Source organism: Schistocerca cancellata, chromosome 7 (assembly GCF_023864275.1).
Source record: "Schistocerca cancellata isolate TAMUIC-IGC-003103 chromosome 7, iqSchCanc2.1, whole genome shotgun sequence".
Lineage (NCBI taxonomy): Eukaryota > Metazoa > Arthropoda > Insecta > Orthoptera > Acrididae > Schistocerca > Schistocerca cancellata.
Window position 1 is genome coordinate 382,741,828 of NC_064632.1, and position 12,590 is coordinate 382,754,417.

The following is a 12,590-nucleotide window of genomic DNA, read 5'->3' on the forward strand; positions in this document are numbered from 1 at the left end:
TCTGTTTCTTTTAGTTTATCCAGGTCCCATCTCCTTAAATTCCTACATTCTTGCAGTTTCTTCAGTCTTATTCTACTGCTCACAACCAATAAATTGTGGTCAGAGTCCACATCTGCACCTGGAAATGTCTTACAATTTAAAACCTGGTTCCTAAATATCTGTCTTACCATTACATAATCTATATGAAATCTTCCAGTGTCTCCAGGCCTCTTCCACGTATACAACATTCTTAAACCAAGTATTAGCTATGATTAAGTTACGATCTGCGCAAAATTTTACCAGGAGTCTTCCTCTTTCATTCCTTACCCCAGTCCATATTCACCTACTACTTTTCCTTGTCTTCCTTTCTCTACCATTGAATTCTAGTCCCCCTTAACTATCTGAATAATTTCTCTTACTTCACCATACATTTCTTCAATTTCTTCGTCATCTGCAGAGCTAGTTGGCACATAAACTTGTACTACTGTAGTAGGCGTGGGCTTCGTGTCTATCTTGGTCACAATAATGCGTTCACTAAGTTGTTTGTAGGAACATATCTGCGCTCCTACTTTTTTATTAATTATTAAACGTACTCCTGCATTACCCCTATTTGATTTTGTATTTATAACCCTGTATTCACCTGATCAGAAGTCTTCTTCCCCCTGCCACCGAACTTCACTAATTCCTACTATATCTAACTTTAACCTATCCATTTCTCTTTTTAAATTTTCCAACCTAGCTGCCCAATTAAGGGATCTGACATTCCACCCTCCGATCAGTAGAACGCCAGTTTTATTTCTCCTAATAGCGTCGTACTCTTGAGTAGTCCCCGCCCGGAGATCCTAATGGGCGACTATTTTACCTGCGGAATATTTTACCCAAGAGGATGCCATCATCATTTAACCATACAGTAAAGCTGCATGCCCTGGGAAACAATCACGGTTGTAGTTTCCCCTTGCTTTCAGCCGTTCGCAGTACCAGCACAGCAAGGCCGTTTTGGGAAATGTAACAAGGTCAGATCAGTCAATCGTCCAGACTGTTGCTCCTGCAACTTCTGAAAAGGCTGCTGCTCCTCTTCAGGAACCACACGTTTGTCTGGCCTTTCAACAAATAGCCCTCCGTTGTGGGTGCACCTACCGTACGGCTATCAGTATCGCTAAGGCACGCAAGCCTCCCCATCAACAGCTAGGTCCTTGGTTCGATTGGGGGGGGGGGGGGGGGGGGGGAAGAGGGGTTGGACATGAGATTAGAACACAAGTAAGACGACAAAGGAGATAAAAGATAGACACAGGGAAATGCCACATGGGTGAGCCATGCTCCTAGTCACCATGTTTACACGTTAAAACCTTCTCCCTAAAATCTTGGGAAAAATATTCGACAGTTCACAAAGCTCGAGTCACATTCGTTTGAACGTTACTTAAAATAGAGGGCAGACCCGTCGACAAATCCGCCGCTTACCGCTGATCGGAAAATTAAAAAAAAAAAAAATGGTTCAAATGGCTCTGAGCACTATGGGACTCAACTGCTGTGGTCATCAGTCCCGTAGAACTTAGAACTACTTAAACCTAACTAACCTAAGGACATCACACACACCCATGCCCGAGGCAGGATGCGAACCTGCAGCGCCGCTCCGGACTGGAGCGCCTAGAACCGCACGGCCACGACGGCCGGCCGGAAAATAAAACACAGTTCAATAAAATGTGGCGCGCAGTGATCTGTACGCCACAAGCACCACACAATGTAGGATCCTCTCGCCGAAACAAGAAGCCATGCGTCATAGGGATGTGGTCTATGCGGATACGAGTAAGGAGCTCGTCCCGTCGACGTGGCTCGAAGAGGTACGCCACGGCCACGTTGTGCGTCTTACTACACGGAGCTCGTTGTCTATACCATCCATCCACTTATCGTCCCATAGACGCAGGACTCTGGACATCAACAGCAGGGCTATAGCATGCAGGGGGATGACACACTGAAGAAATGAGGATCACGACACTCCTCCTTTGCTGCTAGATCCGCCTTTCCGTTTCCCGCGATACCCATGTGCGCGGGTACCCACTGTTCTGAGTGACTACGGCCAGTTGCAAAGCATACATGGCAATGGTACATGCAGTTCTGCCGGACTCTCAAAAACGGTTCTGAGCGCAATGGGACTTAACATCTGAGGTCATCAGTCCCCTAGAACTCAGAACTACGTAAACCTAACTAACCTAAGGACATCACACACATCCATGCCCGAGGCAGGATTCGAACCTGCGACCGTAGCAGTCTCGCGTTTCCGGACTGATGCGCCTAGAACCGCTCGGCCACCGCGGCCGGCGCCGCGCTCTCGAGAAGATACCAAGTGTCTGTTGTATACTGGGACGAGCAGCTCGTTTTTTACTATTGCGAAATAGGTGAGATAGTCCCACAGACATGATACGTGGAGTGGCAATCATTAAAACAAAGGCGTTTTTCGTTGCGACAGGATCTTCTCATGAAATTTCAATCACCACTTTTCTCCTCCGATTGCGAAAATATTCTGTTGCTACCCACCTACATAGGGAGAAATGATCATCACCATAAAATAAGAGCAATCAGGGCTCACGCAGAAAAATTATGTGCTCGTTTTTCCCGCGTGCCGTTCGAGAGTGGAACCGTAGAGAGACAGCTTGAAGGTGGTTCATTGAACCCTCTGCCAGGCACTTTATTGTGATTAGTCACGTAGATGCAGATGTAGATAAGCAGCCCGTTGTATGCACACCGCCATCGCTGTTGTCAGTTTTCCGTTCCATCAGACAGCGTGTGATGTGTCCATGTTGAGGTGTGTGACTGTTTAGTGTGTGTGACACGTTGTCAGTGATGGAAGATTACTCGTCACTAGAGTGAATGTGTGGTAGAAGTCGCCCTCGGGGAAGGTTTGGATACAGTAGAAATGTTGGAACACGTGAGGCAATACTGACCTTACGCCTTATCTTAGAAGAAAGATTAAGGAAAGGCAAACCTACGTTTCTAGCATTTTTAGACTTAATCTTTTGACAATGTTGATTGGAATACTCTCTTTCAATTCCTGAAGGTGGCAGGGGTAAAATACAGGGAGCGAAAGGCTATTTACAATTTGTACAGAAACCAGATGGCAATTATAAGAGTCGAGCGGCATGAAAGGGAAGCAGTGGTTGGGAAAGGAATAAGACAGGGTTGTAGCCTCTCCCCGATGTTATTCAATCTGTATATTGAGCAAGCAGTAAAGGAAACAAAAGAAAAATTCGGTGTAGGTATTAAAATTCAAGGAGAAGAAGTAAAAACTTTGAGGTTCGCCGATGACATTGTAATTCTGTCAGAGACAGCAAAGGACTTGGAAGAGCAGTTGAACAGAATGGACAGTGTCTTGAAAGGAGGGTATAAGATGAACATCAACAAAAGCAAAACGAGGATAATGGAATGTAGTCGAAATAAGTCGGGTGATGCTGAGGGAATTAGATTAGGAAATGAGACGCTTAAAGTAGTAAATGTGTTTTGCTATTTGGGGAGAAAAATACCTGATGATGGTCGAAGCAGAGAGGATATAAAATGTAGACTGGCAATGGCAAGAAAGCGTTTCTGAAGGAGAGGAATTTGTTAACATCGAGTATGATTTAAGTGTCAGGAAGTCGTTTCTTGAAAGTATTTGTATGGAGTGTAGCCATGTATGGAAGTGATACACGGACGATAAATAGTTTGGACAAGAAGAGAATAGAAGCTTTCGATATGTGGTGCTACAGGAGAATGCTGAAGATTGGATAGATGGGTATATCACATACTAATGAGGAGGTATTGAATAGAATTGGAGATAAGAGAAATTTGTGGCAGAACTTTACTAGAAGAATGGATCGGTTGCTAGGGCATATTCTGAGGCATAAAGGGATCACCAATTTAGTATTGGAGAGCAGCATGGAAGGTAAAAATCGTAGAGGGAGACCAATAGATGAATACACTAAGCAGATTCAGGAAGATGTAGCTTGCAGTAGGTACTGGGAGATGAAGAACCTTCCACAGGATAGAGTAGCATGGAGAGATGCATCAAACCAGTCTCTGGACTGAAGACCACAACAACAACAACAGTAGAAATGAATGAAGACCTGCTTGCGAGGGTCGAAGCTGCCTGTCTTCTGGTACAATAGACACCAGGGACCTTTGGAGTGAGTGCTGCAGAATTTCATGTACCATTGCCATGGATGCATTGAGACTGATGATCGTCATTTCGAATAATTACTATGAGTTACATTGTTGTGTGCTACACTGTTTATGTTCATAACACAATAAATACGCCCTCCCGACCATAGGTTCCACATCGCAATTGAATCAGCTGTGGACTGGCTATCAACTACATCAATTTGACCCAAAAGATTTTAGAAGCCCTATATTTTTATGGTCGCTGTTATGTCAGTCTTCTTCCTAAGATAATCTTAATATTAGCGGTGTGGTGTCTGTCCTGTCGTGCGTTTCCTATAAAACAGAAGTCACCGGAGTACACTACTGGTCATTAAAATTGCTAACCCACGAAGATGACGTGCTACAGACGCGAAATTTAACCGACAGGAAGAAGATGCTGTGATATGCGAATGATTAGCTTTTCAGAGCATTCACACAAGTTTGGCGCCAGTGGCGACACCTACAACGTGCTGACATGAGGAAAGTTTCCAACCGATTTCTCATACACAAACAGCAGTTGACCGGCGTTGTCTGGTGAAACGTTGTTGTGATTCCACGTGTAAGGAGGAGAAATGCGTACAATCACGTTTCCGACTTTGATAAAGTTTATCGTATTGCGACATTTCTGCTCGCGTTAGTCGAGATCCAATGACTGTTAGCAGAATATGGAATCGGTGGGTTCAGGAGGGTAATACGGAACGCCGTGCTGGATCCCAACGGCCTCGTATCACTAGCAGTCGAGATGATAGGCATCTTATCCGCATGGCTGTAACGGGTCGTGCAGCCACGTCTCGATCCCTGAGTCAACAGATGGGGACGTTTGCAAAACAACAACCATCTGCACGAACAGTTCGACGACGTTTGCATCAGCATGGGCTATCATCTCGGAGACTATGGCTGCGGTTACCCTTGACGTTGCAGCACAGACAGGAGCGCCTGCGATGGTGTACTCAATGACGAACCTGGGTGTGTGAATGGCAAAACGTCATTTTTTCCGATGAATCCAGGTTCTGTTTACAGCATCATGATGGTCGCATCCGTGTTTGGCGATATAGAGGTGAACGCACATTGGAAACGTATATTCGTCATCGCTATACTGGCGTATCACCCGGCGTGATGGTATGGGGTGCCATTGGTGACACGTCTCGGTCACCTCTTATTCGCATTGACGGCACTTTCAACAGTGGAAGTTACATTTCAGATGTGTTACGATACGTAGCTCTACCCTTCATTCGATCCTTGCGAAGCCCTACATTTCAGCAGGATAATGCATGACCGCATATTGTAGGTCCTGTACGGGCCTTTCTGGATACAGAAAATGTTCGACTGCTGCCCTAACCAGCACATTCTCCAGATCTCGAACCAATTGAAAACGTCTGGCCAATGGTGGCCGAGTAACTGGCTCGTCACAATACGCCAGTCACTACTGGTTCAATTGGCTCTGAGCACTATGGGACTTAGAAGTTAGAACTACTTAAAACTAACTAACCTAAGGACACCACACACATCCATGCCCGAGGCAGGATTCGAACGTGCGACCCTAGCCGTCGCGCAGTTCCAGACTGAAGCGCCTAGAACCTCTCGGCCACCCCGGCCGGCCAGTCACTACTCTTGATAACCTGTGGTATCTTTTTGAAGCAACATGGGCAGCTGTACCTGTACACGCCATCCAAGCTCTGTCTGAATCAATGCCGAGGTGTATCAAGGCCGTTATTACGGCCAGAGTTGGTTGTTCAGGGTACTGATTTCTCAGGATCTATGCACCCAAATTGCGTGAAAATGTAATCACATGTCAGTTCTAGTATAATATATTTGTCCAATTAACACCTGTTTATCATCTGCATTTCTTCTTGGTGTAGCATTTTTAATGGCCAGTAGTGTATTAACAAGATTACCTTAGTTAAGAAGCTTGAGCACTTAGCTGCTATAATAACTGCTAAATTATAAGACTATTAACTGATTGTTTTAGTTTAAGTGCGTTTTAATTATGATCTCGGAAAGAAGTAACTGCAATTGGTTGTTAATAAGTATTTGAAAGGCCCAGCTGTCTCTATTTATGTTTAAAATAGGTAATCCTGCTTTTACGGCAAAATGTTGTGCTAAGTATGAGGGTGAGGCGGACTTGCCTGTTTCTGGACCTGGCAGCCCTAATTGCAGAGCTGACGGACGTGTGCCGTGCTGTGTTTCAGTGGAGGTGGAGGTGCCCCGCCAGGCTAGCTGCGCCAGCTGCGGCTGCCTGCTGGCCTCGCCGCTGCACCTGCTGTGTCTGGTCGCCCTGCTACACCGATGACCTCTCTACGTCAATTAGCAGCTCGCAATCATAGCTAGCGAACCTTTTGGATGATGCAAGTGTCGTTTTATTTGTATTTTTCCAGACGTGGTTAGACGTATACATTTATACATGGATGGATGTAAATACCCGGCTTTTTTATAACTGGAGCTTACTATATAATTTTAATAATCGGCGGGAAGAACATAACTTTTTACATGTAAAGCATTCCTGCGTGATATACAGTAAAAGGGTGGTTCTTCTGAGCATTTACAAGGTATATCTTTCACGGTTCCATAAAATTTCTCCAAAGGAGAAACATCCTCATCCGAAGGAATACGTAAAAGTTTCTGCATAAGGGTGAGATTATTTCTTGCTCGAGTATGACGATACGGAGCCTGTCGCTTTTAGAATTGTTGATGTGAATATCTTTTGCTACAAACTGTCTTCATCTGTAACACTGACTGTCGTTAGGAACTAATCAGACGAGCTTAATCTGTCAATTCCTGTTGTAATTTTTAGTTGTTAACCCGGAGAACAATCAAAAAAATGCGTCGTCAACGTCAGACAAAATTTCAGTTTCGTGCAGTTTATAACAGCAGCCGTATTCCGAGAAAGATTTTGTAAAGTTTTGCTTCACTTTTCTGTCCGTAGGTCACATAGTCATGCCATCTTTTACACCACACACTTCCTCTTTTTCGCATTTTAGTGTCAGTTGACAATTCAATGAACCATACCATTTCGAAATACGCTTGGTCGGTTGCAGTTATTTCATATGTTGCTAAATGTTGTCACGAAACAAAACGTTTCTCACTTTTGTGCAACACGTCACCATTTTATGAACTTTCTTATGATCCTAGACGGAATGTAAAAGAGATCCGTGTACCAGTTAGCTACTTACATGCTGACAGCATCTACTAGTCCCCACTGATTTTGGCCAGATTTGTCGTATACGCAGGGCTTGGGCAATAAGTAAACTAACAGAAGTAGGAACTCCATTTGGCCATGCGTTTAGAAAAAAAGTGGAATTTTTGGTGCGGCTCGGGCGAGGCATCAACCATTTGTGTGGCAAAAGAGTCCAGGCAGCAGTTAGCGCAGTGGGAAAAATACACAACGTTAATCCCAGCGCTCTGGTGTCGACTTCCTATACAAAGGACCTTCTTTTTCGGTTTAGTTAGTACGTTACTTATACTGCAGATAAACTGAAATAATGCTCAATATGATGTTTTTTATTGATATTTTCACAAAATAGGACGGCGAACAACCACACCAAGAAGGGATGCCGTCGTGAAGTATTAATATTAAAGTGTTCCCCCTAAGCGCATTCCGCTAGTACAATCTTGCGGTGTGTGTTTTTATTGTCAGGTAAAGAATTCGACCCAAAAGTTTAAAACTGCTCTTACCTTAACGAGGGAGGGAAAGATACGACATCCCAAGAAAACTGCATCAAAATACATCACCAGATAACTGCGCCAATACTTTGCGAAATAACGCATTAAACGTGGTTTGCTGACAAACTTGCTATGAGGGAGAAACTTTGACGAATGTAAACGAAGTTTGTTTTCCTACAGAAACTTTAAATACACACGTAACTGTAGAATGCAGCTTCTCCAACGTGTGAAATATACTGAGAAAATCACTGCTTCTCCTGTTGTTACGATGTACATTAGCTCAGCACTTGTAAAACATAAGCTATAAAATAGTAAAAATATCTGAAGTTGTATACAAAGTTCTCGAGTACGCCTTACGGTTTCTTCCTGGAAATTTACATACCATCCAAAATTTTCCTTTGCGCTTCCTTTTCATACTTTTCTGAAAATATTAATAAAGACAATGTTTTGAGCATTATTTAGATTTATTTGCAGTGTAAGTAACATAAAAGTAAAGAAATAAAAACTCTTCCGCATAAGATTTCGACCCCAGACTGCCAATATGATGTCTTTCCGCTACTCCAAACGCTGGCGGCAAACTGCGCTCACATCTCGATCTCCCACTGTAATGACTTTCATTCTATGTAAGCCCTGTCTATATCATAAATATGGACAAAATCGGTGATGACGAGTAAGCGTGGTTCTCTTGTGACTAAAACAATTATTTGTTGTGAAGACGGCGATGTCATTTTTAGCCCGCAGCTAACGGTTTTTTTTAAATTGTGTATCGATTTGAAGGTCATAACGTAAGCAAGAATTGGTGTATTCATGATCCATAACATCACTGCGCAAATGGTAAAACATATCACCCATCTTTTCCATAGAATCTAGTAACAGGAAAAAAAATGCAGAACGAAAAATTTACTCGCTTCGTAAAGGAAAAGTATAGATTATGTCTTCTGTTTCTGCTATTTACTTCAGCAAACGCGTGTTACTTCACTAACTACAACAGTATTTGGACTTATGTGTGAACAACGCATGTTTTGAACAGAGTAGTGGAATAGAATGCTTGTGTAAAGTTGATTTCCATGTAATTTTTAATTGAAATGTTCATGTGAAATATTGAGCTCAGGGTGCTTTGGTGTGTGCAGATATCATTATTTGATTCAGGTGTCATTAGACTATATTTGGCGTTGTTCCTATAGTTTACAGAAACTTACGAACCAGACGCTTTCTGGTAAGATTAAGCAACTCATCATGCATTTCAGGCACTAATGTCTTCCTGTAAACTAATACATATCTTATATGAAAATTGCTTGTCAGAATGGCAGGTTAATTATTTTTATAACATTTATGAACTTTCTTAAGGTAAGAATAAAAGAGGTGAGTGAACTAGATATCGGTTATTTGAGTAGCAGAGAGTAGCATACTCTGTGAATCGATTTCGTTTCATTATTCTCCTCGAGTCACTCGTTACCATAGAGGAGCATCAAAGCCAAATTATCAACTGACTTGTGGCATTTTAAGTGGCACACTCTGCACATATCTGCAAGGCAATGTGCACAGTTGTCGCGGAGAGCTATGCCAGCACTGTTTTAGAAATAAACTGCAAAACAGACTTACGTAACGCCCCTAATAGGTAATATCTGGCATTAGGCGGACGCGCTGAGTCCCAAATCTTTATGTGTACAATGTTAGTATTTGATAATGACACCTTACTTATTATTTTTTAAAGAAAAATCTATATTAAAAACCACAATTGCGTGATCATGAGCGCCCCACAGTACACTGGAAGACATATATACATAAGAGATAAATATTAGTAAGCAAAAATCGTCCACATAAATGTGTTTATGTTTTGTATAAATTTTATCATTGTTAGTTTATGTGGATATAAAAATTATTTATATTCAAGAACGTATTGTGAAAATATGTTTCTCTGTGATACGATGTAAACATATCAATGTGAAAGTCATAGCTACCTGTTCATTAACCTTGAATTATAACAATATATATTACTGAATATGTGTCATTTATTTCTTTCAATGGCTGTTTGGCTAGAGTATGACTAGCCTTGCCTTAATGGGTTTCTCTTGTTATTAGAAGTATTTGAGTATATAAATGTGGTGTCAAAGATTTTTATTTCTATAACGTCATGTAAATAAAAATTAAGAAACTTTTTCCACGGATTGTTTGTATGGATATTTTTCATCAGCTTCTGATTTACTGTACATATGGAAACCATGCTTTCGACTAAGAATTAGAGAACTATAGTAATGCCGTGCTTGACGCCTATAACATGTGACCATTAAAGTGTGTATTAAACCTCTTTTATCTAAAACTGTAAAAATAATTTACCTTATCCTCTGCTCCTCTGATAAAACCAGGGACATTTCCAGTAATTTCTAAGGCTTTAGATGAGAAAACGTAAAACGTATATGAGATGTACATTGGAAGCACTTGCTTTTCAGGAAGTATGGGATAAAAACAGTTGCACCATTGATGAAAACTGAGTTAACTGTAAAAGCTCTATCAAAATTGAGGTTACAAAATCTACTATTTTCAGGTAGTACTTATCTGCCTTCCCGTCTGATACTGCCTAAATTTTGTAAACTGATCTCTTAACAATGAAGTTTCAGTTTGACCCTGACACTATTTACATTTACATCATTATTAAGTCCATATAGAAGGGGAAAAACAAGTTTATAGGCAGTGTATCGCCTCCCTTCCACCTGTGAACCAAAGTACTATTCCATTTATAGTTTGCCAATCTGGTGAGATTTATTTTTGAAATTATAGATCTGTCCCCACTGAAACAAAATAGTAATGAAAATGTAAACTACATTAAGCATCACAGTTAAAACTTATACACACTTGTTTATACATTAGTTCAGTGGAACCCTATGAGAAAAGAAACACGACAGAGCACTTGCACGTAACACAATATACACTCCTGGAAACGGAAAAAAAGAACACATTGACACCGGTGTGTCAGACCCACCATACTTGCTCCGGACACTGCGAGAGGGCTGTACAAGCAATGATCACACGCACTGCACAGCGGACACACCAGGAACCGCGGTGTTGGCCGTCGAATGGCGCTAGCTGCGCAGCATTTGTGCACCGCCGCCGTCAGTGTCAGCCAGTTTGCCGTGGCATACGGAGCTCCATCGCAGTCTTTAACACTGGTAGCATGCCGCGACAGCGTGGTCGTGAACCGTATGTGCAGTTGACGGACTTTGAGCGAGGGCGTATAATGGGCATGCGGGAGGCCGGGTGGACGTACCGCCGAATTGCTCAACACGTGGGGCGCGAGGTCTCCACAGTACATCGATGTTGTCGCCAGTGGTCGGTGGAAGGTGCACGTGCCCGTCGACCTTGGACCGGACCGCCGCGACGCACGGATGCACGCCAAGACCGTAGGATCCTACGCAGAGCCGTAGGGGACCGCACCGCCACTTCCCAGCAAATTAGGGACACTGTTGCTCCTGGGGTATCGGCGAGGACCATTCGCAACCGTCTCCATGAAGCTGGGCTACGGTCCCGCACACCGTTAGGCCGTCTTCCGCTCACGCCCCAACATCGTGCAGCCCGCCTCCAGTGGTGTCGCGACAGGCGTGAATGGAGGGACGAATGGAGACGTGTCGTCTTCAGCGATGAGAGTCGCTTCTGCCTTGGTGCCAATGATGGTCGTATGCGTGTTTGGCGCCGTGCAGGTGAGCGCCACAATCAGGACTGCATACGACCGAGGCACACAGGGCCAACACCCGGCATCATGGTGTGGGGAGCGATCTCCTACACTGGCCGTACACCACTGGTGATCGTCGAGGGGACACTGAATAGTGCACGGTACATCCAAACCGTCATCGAACCCATCGTTCTACCATTCCTAGACCGGCAAGGGAACTTGCTGTTCCAACAGGACAATGCACGTCCGCATGTATCCCGTGCCACCCAACGTGCTCTAGAAGGTGTAAGTCAACTACCCTGGCCAGCAAGATCTCCGGATCTGTCCCCCATTGAGCATGTTTGGGACTGGATGAAGCGTCGTCTCACGCGGTCTGCACGTCCAGCACGAACGCTGGTCCAACTGAGGCGCCAGGTGGAAATGGCATGGCAAGCCGTTCCACAGGACTACATCCAGCATCTCTACGATCGTCTCCATGGGAGAATAGCAGCCTGCATTGCTGCGAAAGGTGGATATACACTGTACTAGTGCCGACATTGTGCATGCTCTGTTGCCTGTGTCTATGTGCCTGTGGTTCTGTCAGTGTGATCATGTGATGTATCTGACCCCAGGAATGTGTCAATAAAGTTTCCCCTTCCTGGGACAATGAATTCACGGTGTTCTTATTTCAATTTCCAGGAGTGTACTTTAAACCATTCAGATATGTATCTAAGTCCGTTAATGAGACTTGTTTACTGCACCTTAAACTGTCATATTTGGTTCTGTACATGTGCGAGGGCTCTTCCGAAAGTGAGGAACGATTGGTCACAGAGTGGTGACACAGTGAAAATCCGATGAAGCTTTGCAAGCAAGTGTGTGCAGTTGCCTGGAGATAGCGTCATGTCGTCCTTCTCAGTTGTGAGGACACAGTGAGTGCGTAATGATGCCTAGAAAATAGAGTCTCCCGTGAAGTATGGGTGTCTGCCGTGAGACTTCGCCTGATTTCATGCAGCTCCACATAACGTAACTGTCATACATTTCCTTCATGGCCGCACACTGCAGGGGAATGAGGACGCTTCTGAAGAGTTTCTGATGGGAAGTGTTTGGTCGTCCACCATGCAGCTCGGACTTTCCTCCC

General features: G+C 43.7%; 1 protein-coding gene across 1 annotated transcript in view; it reads left to right on the forward strand.

Annotated features, from left to right (window-relative positions):
* The window catches only part of LOC126092424 (uncharacterized), a 759,756-nt gene extending 750,589 nt beyond the window's left edge, over positions 1 to 9,167 (forward strand). The window contains exon 6 of the mRNA XM_049908015.1: positions 6,336 to 9,167. Within this exon, the coding sequence (XP_049763972.1) occupies positions 6,336 to 6,436 (101 nt within the window). The 3' untranslated portion in view covers positions 6,437 to 9,167. The remainder of the gene's footprint in view (positions 1 to 6,335) is intronic.
* The last annotated feature ends 3,423 nt before the right edge of the window (positions 9,168 to 12,590 follow it).